At 33.8% G+C, this 22,921-nt stretch overlaps 1 protein-coding gene across 9 annotated transcripts in view; it reads right to left on the bottom strand.

The window, feature by feature from the left end:
- Positions 1 to 22,921, bottom strand: part of tmem132e (transmembrane protein 132E) — a 1,112,950-nt gene that overhangs the window by 70,026 nt on the left and 1,020,003 nt on the right. For all 9 annotated transcript variants that reach the window (XM_073950677.1, XM_073950678.1, XM_073950680.1 and 6 more), the window contains one exon: positions 12,213 to 12,405. In XM_073950677.1, the coding sequence (XP_073806778.1) occupies positions 12,213 to 12,405 (193 nt within the window). The remainder of the gene's footprint in view (positions 1 to 12,212; positions 12,406 to 22,921) is intronic.

Raw genomic sequence — 22,921 nt, 5'->3', positions numbered from 1 at the left:
TAAAGTGACAGCAATCTGCAAGCGTGTGGTTGGCAATGCAAATGGCAGTATCATTTCGTTGGCGAGCAGTATTTACAGTGACAGCGAGAGGCGATGGCTGGAACCGGCGGCTCAGATGGAGACAGGCAGCTTTGGCTGTAAATAACAGCAAGGGAGCTTTTGCAAGCCATTAAACACTTCACACACAGTCAGAGCAAGGTAAACCTGATCCTCTTATCAAAGGCTAGAGGAGACCAAAGATACAGGCATTTCATGCAAGACACTATGAGCTGACAAACTGGTTTTATTTTTTTCTGAGGAATTTACAGTTGTCTGGGCTATAAATATCCAGCTTGATATGCAACAGCAAGTGTTTTATGAATATAACCGAGTGGCTTGCAATATCACATGGGATAATATAATTTTTATTTATGTATTTGTTGCATAGCCTTCTTATTTATGTACAACTTCTTTATTTATTGTCTTCCCTCGCAACAATTCAATAGCATAATATTCTTTTTTCTGACCTGTACTTATTTAAAATGCATTAAACATTAATTAATTTATTTATAGTTTTCAAACCTTGAGGTTTAAAGTACAATGGCAAAGTATAGCAATTTCAAATGGCAATTAAATAGTGTTTTGGGGCTGTATTGTAATCCATGAATAGAGTCTTTTAATGTCAACAAACAAAGGGTACGTTCAGAAAGTATTACAATTTTATACCCTTACATTTTTCACTCTTTGTTATATTGCAACCATTTCTATAAAATGATAAGTTCATTTTTTCCCTCATTAATGTACCCACAGCACCCCATATTGAAAAGAGTAAAACAACAAAGGAGTGGCTAAACAACAACTCTGTGACTGTTTTTGAATGGCCCAACCACAGCCCTGAATTAAACCCAATTGAGCATGTCTTGAGAGACCTAAAATGGCTGGCCATCAATGTTTACCATCCAACCTGACAGAACTGGAGAGGATCAGCAAAAAGGAAATCGCAGAGGATCCCCAAATCCAGGTGTGACAAACTTTTTCTATCTTTCCCAAAAATACTGAAGGCTGCATTAGATCAAAAGAGTGCTTTTACTAAATACTAAGTAAATGGTCTGAATACTTAGGAACATGCATATTTTTTTTCTTTTTTTTTAACAAATGAGCAAAAATGTCAACAATTCTGTGTTGTGAATGTGGAGGTTTGTGTTTACATTATTTAAAAAAAAAAACAATGAACTTAAATGATTTTAGCTAATGGCTGCAATATAACAAAGAGTGAAAATTTAAGGAGGTTTGAATGCTTTCTGCACTCACTGTATATATCTCACCGGCCACTTTATTAGGTACACCTGTCCAACTGCTTGTCAACACAAATTTCTAATCAGCCAAACACATGGCAGCAACTCAAGGCATTTGAGCATGTAGACATGGTCAAGACAATCTGCTGCAGTTAAAACTGAGCATCAGAATGGGAGAGAAAGGTGATTTAAGTGACTTTGAATAGCATGGATGGTCTGAGTATTTCAGAAACTGCTGATCTACTCAGATTTTCACGCACAACCATCTCTAGCATTTACAGAGAATGGTCAGAAAAAACATATCCAGTGAGCTGCAGTTCTGTGGGGACAATCATCTTGTTGATGTCAGAGGTCAGAGGAAAATGGCCAGACTGCTTTGAGCTGATAGAAAGGCAACAGTAACTCAAATAAGCATTCGTTACAACTGAGGTCTGCAGACGAGCATCTCTGAAAGCACAACACATTGAACCTTGAAGCGGATGGGCTACAACATTAGAAGTCAACACCGGGTGCCACTCCTGTCAGCTAAGAACAGGAAACTGAGGTTACAATTCGCACAAGCTCACCAAAATTGGACGATAGAAAATTAGAAAAACGTTGCCTGGTCTGAGGAATCTCAATTTCTGCTGCGATATTTGGATGGTAGGGTCAGAATTTGGCATCAACAACATGAAAGCATGGTTCCATCCTGCCTTGTTGGCAGTTCAGGCTGCTGCTGGTGGTGTAATGGTGTGGGGGATATTTTCTTGACACAGAGCCCATTAGTAATAATTGAGCATCGTGTCAACACCACAGCCTACCTGAATATTGTTGCTGACCACGTCCATCTCTTTATGACCACAATGTACCCATCTTCTGATGGCTTCTTACAGCAAGATAATGAGCCATGTCATAAAGCTCGAATCATCTTAGACCGGTTTCTTAAACATGACAATGCAATTCACTATACTCAAATGGCCTCCACAGTCACCAGACTCAATCCAATAAAGCACCTTTGGGATGTTGTAAAGGGGGAGATTTGCATCATGGATGTGCAGCTGACAAATCTGCAGCAACTGCTTGATACTATCATGTCAATTTGGACCAAAATCTGAGGAATGTTTTCAGTACCTTGTTGAATCTATGTAACAAAGGATTAAGGCAGTTCTGAAGGAAAAAGGGGGTCCAACCCGGTGCTAGTAAGGTGTACCTTATAAAGTGGCCAGGGAGTGTAGTCCTACTATTGTCACAATGACATTTAGTTTCCAAAACTTTTAGTAAAACATGATTATCAGTATTATCAGCATGAGAAAAAATGGTTCATTTAAAATTGTTAGATTATATATTAACATTTGGGTGTTTTTGAGTCAGAAAGTCATGAACCGCCTGTCTAAAAGTTCAGTAGGTTGATTAAAAAATAAATAGATTTTTCTGACTCTAATGTCAGAATTTGCAGGATTAAGCAGTAAAAAGAGTCTATTATACATCAAAGAGGGTCAAGTTATTACTTGAATGTCTTAATCTGTCCCTCAGGTTTACAGCCAGAGGAGAAAAAAACATAAGGTCATCTTGACCTCGCAATATAGCCGGACTATTCCCTAGTCCAAAATGCTGTTTGTGTGTGTTAGTGTGATACTTGCCTCGATTGGAAGGCCGCTTTATGTTTTATTTATGATGTACTATTGCTCATGTAAAGGCAACACGTCCTCTGTCCCCCGTGTGCTTATCAAGGGCCACCTTCACCAGCCAAAACTCTTCTATTTCAGAGAACATGCAGAGCTGATCCGGTATGAATGCTAAAGGCTTCTCTCTCTGGCCAGGCTTGAGAGAGCAGTTCATGTTAATAGAGGCTAAGAGACTGGCTATGTGGGGTTAGATGGTTAATTGTAGCCACATTGAGCCTTCTGAGATAAACACACCTGTCACTGTGATTCATATGACTGAGACCACCTCTAAAAATTACTCAGAAGAATAAGAATTTGGAATTCGACAGAATCTGTATGTAACATGCATATATTTTTTGCATGTTAACATTACAGACTAAATAAAAAATATGGATGCAATGTCTGTGATATCACCTGTAGGTTTCGGAATTCTGCAAATTAAGCTACAAGTGGGCAGGACCAACCGTTACAATACATAATCTGAAATTGGCAAAGGAATGTGGCATGGGTGGAGCTACAAATGCCTTGTTACACATTCCAATTGTCTTTTCTTTGGGTGAAATGCTCAATGTGTTCATTAAATGCCTCTTTCATGTTCTGGCCACATGATCTTGGTTGTATTCTGTTTTAATGGTCCCACTTTATATTAAGTGGCCTTAACTTATATGTACTTTCTTTTGTCACAGTGTATTTATTGTGTAAATACACGTTTTAACATTGTACTCATGTGTGATTAAATACCTGCATGTAAATACATCTGTAATTAATTGTTGTAATTACATTTATAATTACACTGTTGACCATCCCTTACACTTTAACTCCTCCTTAAACTTACCCATAACCCCAAACCTGTCCATAATCTTATTTGTATCCCACCTCAAGAGCACCAGAAGTGTTCTACAATACATTATGATCATGTTAAGTACATTGTATTTATATTTTGATGTAAGTACATAGTAGTTCTGGCCACTTAATATAAAGTGGGACCGAGGAAAATGCTAATTACCTCCAAAAACCTCAAATGTAGTCAGTGTTAATGAATGCTAGGCTATTTATGAAATACAGGCACAGCACTGTTTAACAACGTTTCGGATGCCTATGTTTTATTGCCTACAGTAAATCAATGTGTCAGATTCTGGAGTGCATTAACACTTTAAATATAATTATAAATAATAATAAATGCATTGTTTTAAATTAAACAAGCATGTTTGTAAATGGAACTGAAGAGTTCAGATGCAAAAACCACTAAGTGCCGTCTAAAATTTCCATCAAAAATAAGCATTATTCTCAGACTCCTTTATTATGTTGAGTTTTGAAGACCATGAAAAGAAATTATTCACAAAAGGGAAATTACTGAACCTATACATTGAGAAAAATTATCAATTTAAAATAAATTCAGATGAGATTTAAATGTTTTTGCATCTGAACAATTCAATTATATAAAGATATACTGTTTGAATCACTCATCAGAAAATATAGCCGGACTTACGGTTTGTGAACACAATTAACTGCACAACATGCCATATAATTTGATAAACGTAATAAATAAATCCCAACAGCAAAAGACTTAAAGGCCATAAAAAACAAAAATATAAATATAATATGTCAAGCTTAGCGAATTAACCCAGATGAGGTGATGTGAAGGTGAGCAGCATATACCCGTCACTCAAGTGCAGTAATTATGCACTAATTAAAAGTAATTATGCAGTATTTAAAATTAATATAAATTAAAATAATTCACTAATCATATTTGTGATGAAGAATAGGACATATTAGCTATATCAGTGGTCTTAAACTTCATCTACGCTCTGCATAGTTTAACATTCCATTCAGACCTGCTTAATAGCCTGTATTAGTCTTGAACACCTTGATTAGTCTGTCAGCTGTGTTTGATTAGGGTTTAGTTAGTTAGTTAACTATTAGCTAACTAACTAACTAACTAACTAACTAACTAACTAACTAAATAAATAATTGTAAACACCTCTTTTGCAACAGTTATCCTCCTAAAGTAAAGTGCTATTTTGGGCTTTCCGCCTGGATTTTGCCTACTCGAATTAAAAAGCTTCCCAAATACACACACAAGGGGTGTAAATGCAAAAGTTTGGTATCATTTTAAAGAAATCCTTTTGACTTTTTATAAAACACATGTTGTTATATGTTGTATGTGTTATAATAAACCCCACCAAAAAAAGAGGCGTTTTTTTTTTTTTTTTTTTTTGTAAACTTAAATTTGAAAGTGTACTTTTTAGGTTCTGTGTGGTCTAGGTTGCCGTAAATAATTTTGTCGGTTTCTGCACATGCAAGTAATCATAGGAAAAAAGAAAAATGTCTCGATCATAATATATGCAAATGTTATTCTATTCCAATCGATGAGAGAACGTAATACTTATAGGGGTATTGGGCCAGTATGGACCTTTAAAATTAAAAAGATGCAGAAGTAAATTATGTCACGAACCAGGTACCAGGTACGCAGAGTTTAGGAGATTACATTGGACAGTTTAACATGGGGATTGACCCCTTTTTGGAGCAAGCCTCAAGTGGTCAGTAGATGAACTGCAGTTTCAGTCATTTTCATGTTCACATCTATGTCACAATTAAAACAGTAAAAACTAAACCTAAACACTACACCTAAGAAAAAAAAAGGTTCTTGGCTTTAATGGTTACATGAAGAACCTTTTACGTTCATGGAACCTTTTTTAGCAAATCTGGTAGAGTTTGAACTTTCCATTCCAAAAAAAAAAAAATAAAATAAATAAATAAAAAAATTACTTAATTTTTCGTTGCTCTTCTATTTCAGTTGGTGTCTTTAAATGATGGTCAAAATTATAACATGTATTATGTATGCTTTTATCATTGCTATTTAAAATTTTAGATGCTGTTACACATCATATTTAATACTTTTGATTTTTCAAGTGGTCTCAGAAAATAAATGCCCCAGTATATGTGCACCCTCTTTTCACTCTCTGCTTTTGTATCTTGGAACTTATACATGTAAACATGATCATTTACACTTAAACAAAAACTGCCGTTTTTGAATGTGTATATGCATGTGTTCCTATCTGCATCTGTATGCAGGATTTCCATTAGATGGCGTGAATGTGATCATGTTTGTGGGTGTATGAAGTGGGATTTGCTCGCCTAAATCAGTGCGGGATTCATTTCATGCTCTTGGCATACAGCACATAGGTTCTGCTATTGTTGTGTCTGCAAAAACCTCTTATACGAGCATCTCTGATTGCTTCCTACAGACAAATCCCCTAAAGAGGGCGAACAGACCTCTCGAGTATTTAGAAAGTGTATAAAATGCATCTTTTCAAGCATAAAAGGCCCACATAAACACATGGCATATTGTGCATATCACATATCTTCCAGCTATTGAACAGTCACATCTGTTTGTCTCACATTTTAGCTCCGTTTCAAAACCTATTGAGCTACCTCCATCTCTACTACCTACACTGGTAGTGTACCAGCTGATATAAACTGGCACAGCTATTGATTTGAAACGGTCTACACACAAAAAAATATGTTAATACTATATACATTTTTAAATATTACTTTTTGTGTAATGTCATCTTTTCCTAAGTACAATGAATACATGCAAGTGTAACTCATAACAGTAAGTTATTTGTGACTTCTTGAAGCAATGTCAGTTTTAATGTTTAAAACTACTAATATACTAACCACTAAACTAAAGAAATAACTGTAAAAGTATGTTCTGCATATTAAAAGCTCCATGTAGATTTTCCTGAACTTATGATGAGCTTAAAGGCTACAGGAAAGAGGAAAAAATTATAACATGTTAAATGGGAAATGTTAAACACTTTATTCATATCAACCCTATTTTTTCCAGTATTTATTTAATTATAATTATAAAAAAAAATTGAATACTTAATTTAATTAATGTTATCCAACAGTTTGTCAGTAGGGCTTGATTAACATTTTATTTTTTCCAAGAGTTCACACTGAGCTGATGATTGGTAATAAAGCGTGAAGATCTTAGAAGATTCTCGAGCCCGGGCTTCCTCCCATTTGAAGGGCGGGAAGGGAGTTTGAGCTCAGGTTGGTCTTAAGAACTCCCCTGTGTGTTTATGGCTAATGGCAAATTAGGAATTGCTATGGAGAGATATATTGCTGACTAAGAGCTCATCTCAAATGCCAAACTATATTATAGTTATATTTACAGTATTTTCATGACAGCAGCAATTATTTGGTCTTAAGCCTTTTTTAATCATTCTTTAATTTTTTTTCTGTTTTAAAAGTTTGTTAAAAGTTATTTTAGGAGGGAGAGAGAGAGAGAGAGAGAGAGAGAGAGATTTTGTGCATAATTACATTAATTAATCTGTATAATCACATTAATAATTCTGTATAATCACAGTAATAACTTGCATAATTACAGTAATAATCATTATAATTACATTAATTAATCTGTATAATCACATTAATAATTCTGTATAATCACAGTAATAACCTGCATAATTACAGTGATAATCGTTATAATTTCATTAATTATTCTGTATAATTACAGTAATAACCTGTATGATTACAGTAATAATCATTATAATTTCATTAATCATTATAATCACATTAAATATTCTGTATAATTAAAGTAATAACCTGTGTGATTACAGTAATATTCATTATAATAACAATCAATCTGTATAATTACAGCAATAACCTGGATAATTATAGTAACAATCATTATAATAACATTAATTAATCTGTATAATTACAGCAAAACCCTGCATAATTACAGTAATAATTATAATCACACTAATCTGTATAATTACAGAAATAACCAGTAAAATTACATTAATAACCATTATAATCACTTTAATCAATTTGTATAATCACATAATTAACCTTTATAATTACAGTAATAATCATTATAAGCACATTAATTATTTTGTATAATTACAGCAATAAGCTGCATAATTACAGTAATAATCATTATAATCACTTTAATTAATCTGTACAATTACAGAAATAATCTGTATAGTTACAGTAATAATCCTTATAATCACTTTAATTAATCTGTATAATTACAGTAATAATAATTATAATCACTTTAATTAATCTGTTTAATTAAATTAATAAATTATATATTTGCAGTAATAATTTGTGAAATGACAGTAATATTCTGTATAATTGCAGTAATAATTACTAAAATGGCAGTAATTATCTGTATCGTTACAGTTATAATTAGTAAAATAAAATTACAGTGATAACTTGTAATTATGGAGCAAGAAATGACTGTTTTTATAGATTATCTACAGTTTTTATTCTGACAGTTTTTTAATGTTATTTTACAGTTATTTTCTGCACCCCTGCTGCCAGAAAATTGTCGTTTATGTTTTTTTTTTTTTTTTTTTTTTACAGTGTTTTAAAGTACAATGGAGGAGGAGTAGGAGTGAAAAGAGGGTTTCTTCAAGATGAAGATAACTGCGGTAAGAAACTCTGGGTATTTAAAGTGACTTAGGAATCATCTGATAGGTGAATCATGTGATAGCCAATGTGGAACCAGCCATGGTCAATCATAAAGACGTGATCCTCTCGAAAAGAGTTTATAAGTAAACCACACTTAAATTTGGATAAAAAAAAGCAAAATAAGAACCATTAAATTACAGACATTGACCATAAAACAGACAGTAAATTACAGAAGTTTACTTAAATTTAAATGTCCAGTAAATGTAAGTAATTTACTGTCTGTTATTTTACGGTAATTGGCTATAATTTAACACCTGCCGGACAAAAAGGTATAAAAATAAAATAAAAATAAAAAAAACAGATTTTTTTTGTGTGATTTTGATTTTTTCTATATTCTATATTCACTATCTCACTGTTTATTGAATGCTTTTAAAATAGAGAGGCAAGTTCTCTTTCAATATAAAATATTAATAATACAAAAAGTTGAATAAACAGGTTTGTGGCTTTTTTATTAATTCAGCATTTGTATTAAAAACACCTTTATGAACTAAATTGAATCAAGAATCATGAATTAAATAAACATTTCAAAACTCTGAAGATTGTCCTGAGACTCGTACACTAAGACATTGGTCTCCAGCTTTTGCTGATACTTATATTCAGTTATCTGCTTTGGATCCATCTGTGAGTACAGGTCTATAATCAGGAAAACGGTTTCTCAATTTCTGCAGATATTCATGAGTGTGCGCCAAGAGCCCACCAATGATCCCTTCAAATGCTGCATACAGAAGCCGCTCACGAGGGTTTGGGATGTTCTTGGATTCATCTGTGTGTGTGTGTGTGTGTGTGTGTGTGTGTGTGTGTGTGTGTGTGTGTGTGTGCGCATGAAGGGAGGTCGTGAAAAATTGAAGCCTTGGCTCCAGCTCTGCCACAGATCTCAGCATTTCCCTCATGACCGCCTTGTTTTGTATTCACTTCTTGTTATTTGAAGCGCTATATTCTGCCTGTGCAGGGCTTTTGAAACACACAGATAGGTTTCAGCGGGGACGGAAGAAACTGACAGGTCAAAGCAACTTCCCTAGATGAAGAAAAGTGTCTTTTCTGCTGCACCTGGTCCCTGTGTACTGAATCATGCTTCAGCTTAAGCATACACAAATATTATGGAGGAGGACAAGTGGCTCCAGCTAACCATGGATTAATTTTAATACATGAATAATGGAGTGTCTTGCTTAGGAAGTGAGTGGATCAGCACTAGGGTCCATTTCTAGCTCTTTCAACAGACCTACTACCTTAAAAAAGTGTATTTTCAGACTTAATTGAAAGAATTAACAAACTAATGTAATATTTTTGAATGGCGACCATTTAACACTAACTAGATGATTATTAGTTTGCATTTTTAGCTGTTTATTAGTACAAAAAAAGTTAATATTAATGCCTTATTCTGCATCTGCAATTAAGCATTTGCTTTATCCCTTAAAGGGATAGTTCAGCTAAAAATAAAAATGTAGTTACTATTTACTTTTATGAGTATTTGTTGCTCTTACTATGGAAGATAATGGGTAAAAGTTTTCAGCTTTCTACAAAACATCTGTGTTTAACAGAAGATAGAAACTCAAAGGTTTGAAACATGCACAAGCCGAGCAAATGACAGAATTTAGATTTTTGGGTGATCTATCCCTTTAAGTAGCCCTACACAGTTCTATTAATTGAACAAAAAGAAGATAGTTTGAAGTATGTTTGAAAATAATAGGCATTGACATCCTTACTAAAAAAAATAATAAAATAAAAACAGAAATATCATAGTCAATGGCTCTAGGCTTTCATCGTTCTTCAGAATACTGTTTGTGTTAGAATCAGGCCTGTGCTTTATACTTTTTTTTTCACATTCAAAGCATTCCTAGCTTAAGATCCCTTTATAGTTAGTTTCAAAAGCCCATCAGTATATATATATTTTTGTTGTTGCTGTACAGATGCATTTGACCACACAAGCATTTACACTGTGAACGCAATCTAATGTAATGCATTTTCATACACTAGAAGTGGTTAAAAGCCTAAAAAGTTCAGACCCTATTTATGTCCGTATTTAGTGTTGTCCTCTTGTTATTGACAAAAACACATCTTAAAAAGAGTAAAATGGGATTTAGGGGTAAAAAAAAAAATTATTCAGAATTTTCATCTCAATAAACCTTACAACAAACATTTGCAATAAATAGGCTTTGATGCAACGGGTTGACCTTTGTTTTTAAGTTAGAAGTGCAGTAGTGCACAGTTACTTGCAAGAAATATGCTCACTGGAAATGTGTGATTTTAGCTATGTTTCTATGAAACCCCAAAATATATATTTATACTCTAATAAAACAAAACACAACGGTCACACAGGCTTCAGATGTAAAAATACAAATGCAACACTTTTTTTTTCTTCTTGAAAATATGTTTCATGTGTGTTTCATACTGTATGAGTTTCACATGTGTTCCACATACCAGGGCTCTTTGGTGCAACCAATTTGGTCAACCTAATTTCTCAATAGTGCAACTTTAAAAAATCTGAGGTTGCACAGCCATATCACCCTGGAACCCAAGACTAGTTACTCACTGAAGCTAAGGAGGGATGAGCCTGGTCAGTACCTGGATGGGAGACCACATGGGAAAACAAGGTTGCTGTTGGAAATTGTGTTAGTGAGGCCAGCAGGGAGAGCTCAACCTACGGTCAACCTACGGTCTGTGGCCTATAACGCCCCAGTATAGTGAAGGACACTATACTGTCAGTGAGTGCCATCTTTTGAATGAGATGTTAGAGCAAGGTTCTGACTCTCTGTGGTCATTAAAATTCCCATTCTCTAAAAGAGTAGGGATGTAACCCAGGAGTCTTGGCCAAATTCCCTTCATCGGCCCTTACCCATTATGGCCTCCCAATCATTCCTCCACCAAATTGGCTGTATTACTATCTCTCCACTCCACCAAGCCTGTGTGTGGTGAGCGGACTGGCGCCATTGTCCTGTGGTTGCCAGCACATCATCAAAGTGTTTGCTGCACAGTGGTGTTGGTGTGGCGAGACCCCCCTCATGACTGTCAAGCTCTTTGGGTGTATGGCCATACATGATAAATCATTCACTCATTAATTTTCTTTTCGGCTTAGTCCCTTCATTTAACTGGGGTTGCCACAGCAGAATGAACTGCCAACTTGTTTAGCATGTGTTTTACGCAGTGGACACCCTTCCATCCGCAACCCAACACTGAAAAACACCCATACACATTTGCATTCACACACATACACTATGGCCAAATTGGTATATTCAATTCACCTATAACACATGTCTTTGGACTGTGGGAGAAACCGGAGCACCCACGCGAACACAAGGAGAACATGCGAACTCCACAAAGAAATGCCAACTGACCCAGCCGGTCTTCTTGCTGTGAGGCAATTTATTCCAGGTGTTTTAATTCTACATGGTCACAGAGCTCTGATATATGCATTTGCAGAACCCAAACCTCAATATAACTTGCCTTAAAATCCAAAAAAAAAGCAACTGACGAATTCCAGTTGAATCCAGAAGTTGAGGCTGCTCTTAAAATGTGATGAGAACAAAGATACATTTCAGAAGGCTGATGTTTTGTGTGCGTAATATTTAGAATAGTTTCAATTGAATGTCCTGATTCATGCCCCAAACTTGTCATTAAAAATCTTTTGAATCGTCTATAAAGAAAATGAATGGGGAAAAATAATTCCAGAACCAAGGCTGCTGAAAAAAAAAGACCTGCGGTGATCTATTGCATTACTGATTTGACAAGCTAAATTACATTTAAACTAGACTGAAGTGCAATCTCATACCTCATACTTTACGACCCTGGCTGGCAGGCAGGAAGAGCTTCTTACCATTGAAAGTGGAATGATGGCCTGGATGTCCTTCTGCACAACCGTGAGCTCGGTGACCACCTTCTCAGCATCCGAGGTCGGATTCTGGCCCCGGTAATCAATATTCCAGTTGATCCTTCTAGTGACTGATTGGCTGGTGAAATTCTCCATCTCGAAGTCTAGCTGCATGATTTCAATACTCCCAGCCATGTCCCTGAAGAGAAACAACACTGTAATAAGTAACAAGAAGAAACAAAACAATGGTGATCCAGCAAAACATAGCCATTACGCTCACTTATAGGAGTCTAATTAGGGTCAGGTATGCATTTAAGCTTTAAACGGCTTAATGTGCTGGTCATCAACGGAAACAGATGTTCTGTCATGTATTATGTGTTATATATCGAAACAATCAGCAAACTAATCAATCAGAGAGCCCCATCTGTTGTTTGGGACTGGATTACAAGGGCTAAAAATGGATTTGCAAATTGCAAAGCTAATGAAAGAAATGCAAACTCAAGATGGAGTGTGCGTATGTGTGTATGTATGACCCAAGTGATGCCTACATGTAGAGGTTAATCATGATTAATGGATTGAGCTGAGGTAGATTACGTTAAATACATGCATGTGTGTGTGTACAAAAAAAAGATGATGTGAGAAAAATGAAATGAAGTAATTAAAACTTAATGAATGCATTCAAGTGATCAGAAGTGACGCTAAAGGCTGTTATATTGATACAAAACATTTTAATTCTGTTGCACAGTTTTCATGATGCATGAATGGACGAAGGAACTAATAAAGGAACAAATGAAGGAACGAAAAAAATCTGGGGTTTTCCACAAAATATTAAGAAGAACAACTGCTTGCAAAACTGATAAACAAATAAAAAATTAGTCAATCAGATTACTTTAGATTATATTAGAATAAAAACTGAAGACTGGACAAAAATGAAAATTCTGATCATAATTCTAAATAATATTTTTTAAATAACCATAACTTTTGTATATTGCACATACACAATAAAACATTTTAAAGTATATTTGACAACATGATCATTCTCCTAATTGTCCACTGCAAATTTATATATTTATATAATTTATACATATATTTTATGTATAATTATTATAATTTATACAATTTATATAATTGTTTTTATATATATATATATTTTTATAAATATTATATATATTATATATATATATATATATATATATATATATATATATATATATATATATATATATATATATATATATATATATATATATATATATATATATATATATATATATATAAATAAAACACAACCCCCCACAGAGCTTGCTGAGGCCCCCTTGTGGGCCGCGACCCCCGCCCCCCCTGTTGGGAAATGCTGCACTAGACAGTTTACTTAAACTCTTTACTCTAACACTTACTTCTCTGAGTGGTCTTCAGTGTATTGACTCTTCATGTTGAATCGCTGAATGCCGTCTCGATTGGAAGTTGCTTTAGACAAAACTGTCTACTAAATGACTACATGTAAACGTAAATGAGTGCTATTTTATCAAGTCATCTGTACTGTCACTTAAGAAATTTAATGTGCAATTGATCATCCCCTGGTATTTTGTCCAAATAATTCCCATAAAAAAAGATTTTTGGGTCACACTTTACAATAAGGTTCCATTAGTTAATGTTAGTGCATTTACTAACATGAACTAATAATGAACAATACATATACAGCATTTATTAATGATAGCAAATGCGTTATTAAAATACAAACTCATGCTTGTTATCACTAGTTAATGCACTGTGAGTCAACATGAACTAATAATACGACTGTATTTTAATTAACTGACGTTAGATAGACGTGAATAAACACTGCAATAAATGTATTGTTCACTGTTTTTACATTAATAAGTGCTTTAACTGACACTAATAAAATCTTATTGTAAAGTGTTCCTGACTTCCGATAGCAAGCTTTATCATCTTTTAAGCTGTATATGTGATTCAGGATGATTATGAAAATAAATGTAGTCCGCCATTGTTTGACCATACCGAACGTCCTACTCCAAAACCTCTTTTTTGCTTGAACTAATATTGATGCATACTGAGCCATTCAAACAAACACAGCAATGCCAAAAAAAAACAATTGTTTACACTTTTTAGGAGAATCCGCCAATAAAAGGCTTACTTTTAGTAGTCTATTAAGCTGGGATTGGCAACAAAATAAAAATGTAAACAGCAGAAAAAAACCCACAACACCTATAATGCAAAGCAATAAAAACAAAGATGCTGCACATTTATATAACAATAATCTTTGATTTCAAGCGCATTGCTGAAATGAACACAAATGTGGTCATAAAAACAGCTGAGCAGTGCAATCCAGCAACACACTGGAATTAAATTGGAAAAAAAAAATGCAACTGTGCCCGGCAGATAGCTTCTTCAGAGCGTTTGCAGGAAACCTCCAAAATGGATAGTGACAGGCTAAATGAGTTCTGTCTGTTGATTCTATGCCACACACATCAGGGATTATTTCCTTTATCTGAGACTCGTGTTCTACAGGTAGATGTGCTGATAGTAGCTGACAACCACACCGAGAGAGAGACCGGCCAAATTATAATACTCCTCCCAGGGAGCGAAGAAGCCTGTGGAAAAATGCTGCAGGGTTATCAAAATGTTTTCCGTGGGGGGTAATTAATGTGTCAAAGCCGCAAAATCAACAACTACTACTTGTGGGGAATAAGAGGAATTATTCAGAATACTTTGGATTAAGTATTGTATTTAACTATTGTCGGCATCACGGTGGCGCAGTGGGTAGCACAATCACCGCACAGCAAGAAAGTCGTTGGTTCGAGCCTCAGCTGGGTCAGTTGGCATTTCTGTGTGGAGTTTGCATGTTCTCCCCGTGATCGCGTGGGTTTCCTCCGGGTGCTCCAGTTTCCCCCAGATTCCAAACACATGCGGTATAGGTGAATTAAATGAGGTAAATTGGCTGTAGTGTGTGTGTGGGTGTTTCCCAGTGTTGGGTTGGAGCTGGAAGAGCATCTACTGCAAAAAATGTGCTGGATAAGTTGGCGGTTTATTCTTCTGTGGCGATCCCTGATTAATGAAGAGACTAAAACGGAAAGAAAATTAATGAATTAATTGATTTTAGGGCGAAGCAGTGGTGCAGTAGGTAGTGCTGTCGCCTCACAGCAAGAAGGTCACTGGGTCGCTGGTTCGAGCCTTGGCTCAGTTGGTGTTTCTGTGTGGAGTTTGCATGTTCTCCCTGCGTTCGCGTGGGTTTGCTCCGGGTGCTCCGGTTTCCCCCACAGTCCAAAGACATTCGGTACAGGTGAATTGGGTAGGCTAAATTGTCCATAGTGTATGAATGTGGGCTTGAATGTGTGTGTGGATGTTTCCCAGAGATGGGTTGCGCCTGAAAGGGCATCCGCTGCATAAAAACTTGCAGGATAAGTTGCCGCTTCATTTCGCTGTGGCGACCCCGGATTAATAAAGGGACTATGCCGACGAAAATGAATGAATGAATAAATAATTAATTTTAGGAATGACTATGAATTTTGCCTCAAACACCTAATTTGTTGCTTATGAATAGTTAAGATAGCTGTTGGGTTTAGATACTGGGTATAGGTTAAGCGATGTAGAATAAGATCATGCTGAATATGTACTTTATAAGTACATATAATAAAATAGCAATAAATAGCTATTGAATCAATTAAATAAATAGCTTGATAAATAGCAATCTTAATAACAGGTTTTCAAATAATAAATTAATAAATAAATAAACAAACAAACAATCAAGTAATCCCATAAAAAACAATATCTTAATATATATCTTAATAGCAATATCTTAACAGGTTTGCTAATAAATAAATAAATAAATAAATAAATAAATAAATAAATAAATAAATAAATAAATAAATAAATAAATAAATAAATAAAATCTTAATATATATCTTAATAGCAATATATTAATAACAGGTTTGCTGATAAAAAATAAATAAATAGATAAATAAACCAAGTAGTCCAATAAATAAACAATTTCTTTCAACTTAAGTTTGCTAATAAATGAATAAAATAAATACAATAAATAATCCAGTAATGCAACAAGCATTAGCTTTATATTTATTTTAAATCTTAATTATAGGTTTGGTAATGAATGAATAAATAAATAATTAAGTAAATACACATTCCAGTAATCCAACGTATAAAAATATCTCAATATTTAAATCTTAATAGCAAAATCTTAAGTTTGCTAATAAATAAATAAATAAAATAAATAATACATGAATCATGCAACCAAGTAACACAAATAAATGATACATAAAGAAATCACATTTGACACAATGACACATAAATAATTAAATAAATAAATAAAAAATAAATAAAAATTGTAATTCAATAAATAAACAATATCTCAATACATATCTTAATAGCAATATCTTAACAATAGATTTGCTTGTAAATAAATAAATTAATAATACAATAAATAAACAATATCTTAATACATATTTGAATTGCAATACCTTAACAATAGGTTTGCTATTAAATAAATAAATATTTATTTATTTATTTAAATAAATAAATAAATTCCTACCAATCCATTTACTTATTTATGTAATTTATCATTTTTATTACATACAATTTGTTTTCAAAAAATGAATGTGTGTTTGTTTTAGAGTTTGTATGTAGTTCAGAGATTTTCTTACTTATTAGTTTACTTATTAAAAACAGCTTAGGAGTCTACATCTTTGGTGACATTATTATAAGCTGTACGAGTGCCATCAATTCTGAGACTAATTTACATTTAGTTTCTGAAACCTAATGCTGAATCGTGCTGTTCAGCAGTCCACAATACACTAAAGTGGCCAACTATATGATTCGCAAAAGCCCCTTTGTTAGGAGATACTGTTTTGTCACTAATTGTTGCTTAGCTAATTAGAAATTGATGCGGCCAATTAAAACTACAAGGCCATTAACTGTGACTTCCCCACTAAAAGTTTAATTACTTTTCCTTTTGTTTGGAAGGAAATATTTAAAGCCAAACGGGAATCAATCAGTATCAAACGTGTTTGCTTTCTTGATGCTTATCCATTGGATGCCGCATTAAGAAAGTTAACATAGCCTTAATTATTTAGCCACTGCTGAGAATTGACTTTCCAGTACAACAAATAAGAAGAGTTTTTGCTAGCTTTAAACACTTCCAGCTTTTCAAAACACCCTGCATTGAGTCTTTTTAGGATTGCTTATAATTCTGGAGTGCAGAAAAATAGGGGGAAAGAGGAATAAAATGGGATGAGTATGCCAGCGACTGAATCTCTAATTGAAAATACACTAAAGGAATGATGAGGGTTGTCTTATGTTGGCAAATAATGCTGGCATTACCTCCAAGGCCAGCCTTAAACCACATATACACAATGTTTGCTCAAAGCACTACAGAGTCGCTCATTAAAAGCGTTGGAAAAGATAGATGGCGGAGGAATATGGGCAGCGTATGCAAGGAAAGACATTTGCAAGTATAAGAAGAAAGCTGGAAAGTGTGGACAGAACGAGCCTTGCTAACAGAAAATCCATACAAGGAAACAGAACTGCTTTGCTGAAAAATCTAAAGAGAAAGTCAAAAGAAAATAATTTGAATTGTAAAATAAAAAGTTGCAATTCTCTGGAAAAAAAAAATGTGAAAAAGATTTGTAAATCTGAGACAAAAAAAAAAAACAAAAAAAAAAAAAAAACCAGTAATAGCTATGTGCTATATCCTACAACTAATAACTTTAATAAAATAAACAAAACTCTGAATTGAAACAAAAACCTTTAATTCTGAGGGAAAAAAAGAAAAAAAAAAGATAAACACTCACCGGCCACTTTATTAGGTACACCTAACTAATGCCGGATTGGGCCTAACTCTAAACACACTATTACACCACCAGTCTGAACCGTTGATACAAGGCAGGATGGATCCATACTTTCATGAGTTACTGTTGCCTTTCTATTTGCTGGAACCAGTCTGGCCATTCTCCGCTGACCTTTGGCATCACCAAGGTATTTGCGCCTACAGAATTGCCATTTACTGGATATTTTCTCTTTTTTAGATGATTCTCTGTAAACCATAGAGATGGTGGTGCGTGAAAATTCCAGTACATCAGCAGTTTCTGAAATACTGAAATACTCTGAAATACTATTCCATTTTCAGCTGACTTAAATCACCTTTCCTCCTTATTCTGCACCTAATAAAGTGGCCAGTGAGTGTACATGAACAACATTCAAATAAGAAAGCATGAACACTGAGATAAAAATGTTGCAATTCTAAAAACAAATTAAATATATAAATAACTGAATTGTGAAATTTTATGCTGTGTCAAGCATAAAACCTAAGAGAGCATTAATAAGGTAGAAAGTGGAACATAATAAAAATGTTGTCAGGATGCTACTTGAGTAAAATAAGAAATATGGCCAGAATTTTGGCAGCGTATGCAAGTAAAGAAATTCGTAGGTATATGAAGCGACAGAACGAGCCTTGCTAACAGAAAAATTATACAAGAAAACAGAACTGACTTGATGAAAAGTAATAAGAAACTCTGAAGAAAATGATTGTGTAAAGAAATAGTAAATTTAAAGTAAATAAAAAAATACATAAATTAATTAAAATCTCAACTGTAAAAAAAAAAAAAAAAAAAAAAGTTGCAATTTTGAGAAAAAAAAAATCTCTGTATATATGCACTGCTAAATATATCCATAAGTTTTCCGTATTTTGTCATGTTTGTTTTTTTCTGTTTATTTATGCTTTCGAATAAAATTTTTGGACCTTGATCTTTGTTCCAACAACTTGAAAAGGTAACTGAAAAGTTAAAAAACAAGTGACTTTTATTGACATTTTTTATAGGGTAAAGTGATATATTGTCGGAATTGGTGCTGTAAATTATGATTCTAAAACCTCATAATAAACTGCAACTACATTCAGTTATTTTACAGACTTATTTCTCACTTTATTCTTAAGGCTCGTACACACCGGGACGCTTTTCGTTTGCGTTTATCGTCAGCGTTTTACGAGATGTTTTCCGTATGCAAACCCAAGCGATTTTCACTGGCGTCAAGCAGAAGAGTATGCAAAATCCCTCCTTGACATTAGATGGCGCTGCACAACTTTAAGCTTCTGAAACCCGCTTATAACAAAGAAGATGAGAAAGAGAGAAAGTTCACGTGCTTAGTTACTGGTGACTTGAACAAGCATGGATGGTTCAAGCAGCAGCTCCAGCTCTAGCAATAAGCAGCTCTACATTCATATCACCTCAGGGCATTATCTTCAATGTGCGCTCGCATTGACAGTTTTGCACTTGAGCATCTCCAAGTGCTGTTTACTGTAACTTCAGCAGCTCTGTGCACGTGAACAAAAGTGCCAACCTGATTAGAGAAGGTTTAAACGTGGCGCGTCAAAACAAAAAACGAGCATGAGGCGTTTTTTTTTTAATTGCGCTTTTGCGCCTGGCGTTTTGCGCATTGGTGTGCACGATCACACTGACGCTCTTTATTTAGTCACGAGGCTTTAAACGTCAACGGAAAACGCGAGCAAAAAACGTCTCAGTGTGCACAGGCCTTTACACATTACATTATTTCAAACAACTAAAACGTCATCAAAAGTCACTTTTAAACTATAGAGCTGAATTTTCAACTTCAAAAAAAGTCCCATAATGCAATTCACAACTTTAAATACTGGGAATTTTATTTATTTATTTTTTTTAAGTAAAATATATTTAAGTAATATCAGCACCCGTACAGCCTCTTTACAGTACTTTTGTCTCTGCTCTCCCCTCAATAAACAAAATAAAAAGCTGAATTTTAACACAAAAAGCTGCAATACTGAGGAAAAAAGTCTGTATAATGAGAGAAACTTAAAGAATATTGTGTGTCTAGACAAGAATACTGAGAAGAATATCTGAACACTGAGATAAGTTGCAATTCTAAAAAACAAAAACCTGAATTGAGATTTTATACAGAGACATAAATAAAACAGACAATTGATAAAGTGGGACAAAATAAAAAGGAATATGGTCAGAATAAGCAAGTTTAAATATATTTGCAAGTATAAGAAGAGAGATGTAAACCATGGACAGAACGAGCCTTGCTTACAGAAAATCTACATAAGGAAACAGAATCGACTTGCTGAAAAAATAAAAATCTGAAGAAAATAATTTGAATTGCGAGATAAAAAGATGCAAACAAAAAAGAAACTCACAATAAATAAGTAGGTATAAGTAAAAAAAAAACATAAAAATCTAAACTGTAAAAAAAAAAAAAAAAAATTGCAATTCCCAGAAAAAAAAAAAAAAAGACTATAAATCTGTAATGTGAGAAATGGTAAGATATACATAAACTCACAATACTCAGAGTTAGGCTAATACTTTAAAAAGTTTGGGACATAATAAAAAGATTGTTTTAAAATAAAAATATAACACAAATTCTGAGAATATTATGTCTAGACACAATGAGTAGATTATCAATAAGAATGTCTAAACACAAACAAAAAAGTTGCAATTCTAAAAAAGCAAAAACCTGAATTTTGAGATTTTATTCTGTGACATGAATAAAACAGACAACTGGTATGATGTAAAATAGGACATAATAAAAAGATTGTCAGGATGCTAATAGAAAAAAAATAAGGAATATAGTCAGAATATGTAAGTTTATAGAAATTTTCGAGAGCTGTACACTGTGGACAGAATGAGCTTTGCTAACAGAAAATCTATTTAAGGAAACAGAATCAACTTGCTGAAAAATATTAATCTCCCCAGACAACAAGCTCATGCAGGCATTAGTTTGTTACAACACAAAACCCAGATATATATATTTTCTCCGAAACAAAGAGATGAGTTAATCTGTGAATCTGTCTGAAACAAGCAGTAATTCTTTTGTTCATTGGGCTGAAGAGTGCAAAGCTGGTTAAGCTCGCATTAAAAATAACAAGTAACACCTTCCTCAACAGTTTGGTGTCACATTGGCACTTGACAACATTTCAGAGATTGTTGCCGCACACAAATAAACTGTGATAAGTTTTATGGGAAAACTTTCAGACTTCTGTTCCATGAAAAAGGAACTTTTATTTATCTATTTTTTGTGAGCATCAGACAGTACAACAAATTGGTCGCAAAGTAAATGACATATTTATATATATAAGTATGTATGTATGTATGCATGTATGTGTGTGTGTGTGTGTGTGTATGTATGTGTAATATATATATATATATATATATATATATATATATATTAGGGTAATTAGTCTAGTTATTGTATAACCATGGTTTGTTCTGTAGACTATTGGGGGAACAAATAACTTTGAGGGGCTATTAATTTTGACCTTAAAATCGTTTAAAAAAAATAAAAACTGCTTTTATTCTAGCCGAAATTAATTAAAGACTTTCTCCTTAAGAAAAAAAAAAATATTATCAGACAAACTGTGAAAATTTAATTGCTTTGTAAACCATCATTTGGTAAATAAAACCAAAACCAAAAAACAAAAAAAAAAACAAAGGCGGGCTAATAAATCTGACTTCAACAGACTCGCTGGCACAAAAAGGTCTGTTGGCATTTCTGTGTGGAGTTAGCATGGTCTCCTCTGGGTACTCCGGTTTCCCCCACAGTCCAAAGACATGCTGTACAGGTGAATTGGGTAGGCTAAATTGTCCGTTGTGAATGAGTGAATGAGATGGGTTGCAGCTGGAAGGGCATCCTCTGCGTAAAACATTTGCTGGATAAGTTGACGGTACATTCTGCTGTGGCGACCCCAGATTAATAAAGGGACTCAGCCGAATAGAAAATTAATGAACAATATATGATTTTATACAAATTTTAAATCTAAAATTGTAACATATTAAATGAATTCTTTTAGTTTTGTTTTTATTTATTTTTGACTTATAATGTGCCGGTAGCATATGACTTGTATCACAAAAAAAACATACATATATGCAATCACAATTATGATTTATATAGTTTAATTAATAAAAAATAACAAATTCAAATAATAAAAATAAGTAATAATAAAAAAAATATTTTTAATGAATAATATTTATTTACTTATTAATTAATTTATTTTTTATGTTATTTCTTGCATTATATACTATACGCAATCCTGAACAGTTCAAAGAAAAGGTTAAATTGAAAAAAGTCTGAGCTGTGAGGGGAATTCACACTTCTGAGCTTTTCAGTCACATTTTATAACTGTAAAGAATAAATCACAAAAAAAAAAATAATAAATAATAGGATGAATAAAGATAAATAGTTGCTAATCTTTAAAAAAAATAGATAATTCCAAGCTTATTCAAACATTTGTAAAGGATGCTCTAGTCTCAGATTAGTTTCCAAGGGGGAATAAAAATTGTTGCAAAAAAAAAAAAAAAACACACACACACACAAAAAAACAACAACAACAACACCCAGACAGTTAATAATAATACTCTTTTGTAATTTTACAGTTTTAGAGAGACAGACAGACAGAGAGACAGACAGACAGACAGACATGTCTTTAAGCTCTAAAGCGATAAAACCAATGACTGTAAAAAATATGGACGACGCGACAGCCCTTTTTCCCATTGAACGCCTTGAGGGCAAAACGCCTGCTTGACGGGCACAAACTGTCGCAAAAGACTGCTGAAATTGGAGCCTTGACATGCGCAGAAGGACTGTCTGATGGAGCCAGAGGAGGAGCCGCGAAAATGAGCGGAGTCGAGCTTCCAACCAAACGCTTTATGTAAAATCAACCA

This window comes from Danio rerio, chromosome 5 (assembly GCF_049306965.1).
Source record: "Danio rerio strain Tuebingen ecotype United States chromosome 5, GRCz12tu, whole genome shotgun sequence".
Lineage (NCBI taxonomy): Eukaryota > Metazoa > Chordata > Actinopteri > Cypriniformes > Danionidae > Danio > Danio rerio.
Note: the sequence above shows the minus strand (reverse complement) of the source record. Positions and strands in the feature narration are given on the sequence as shown.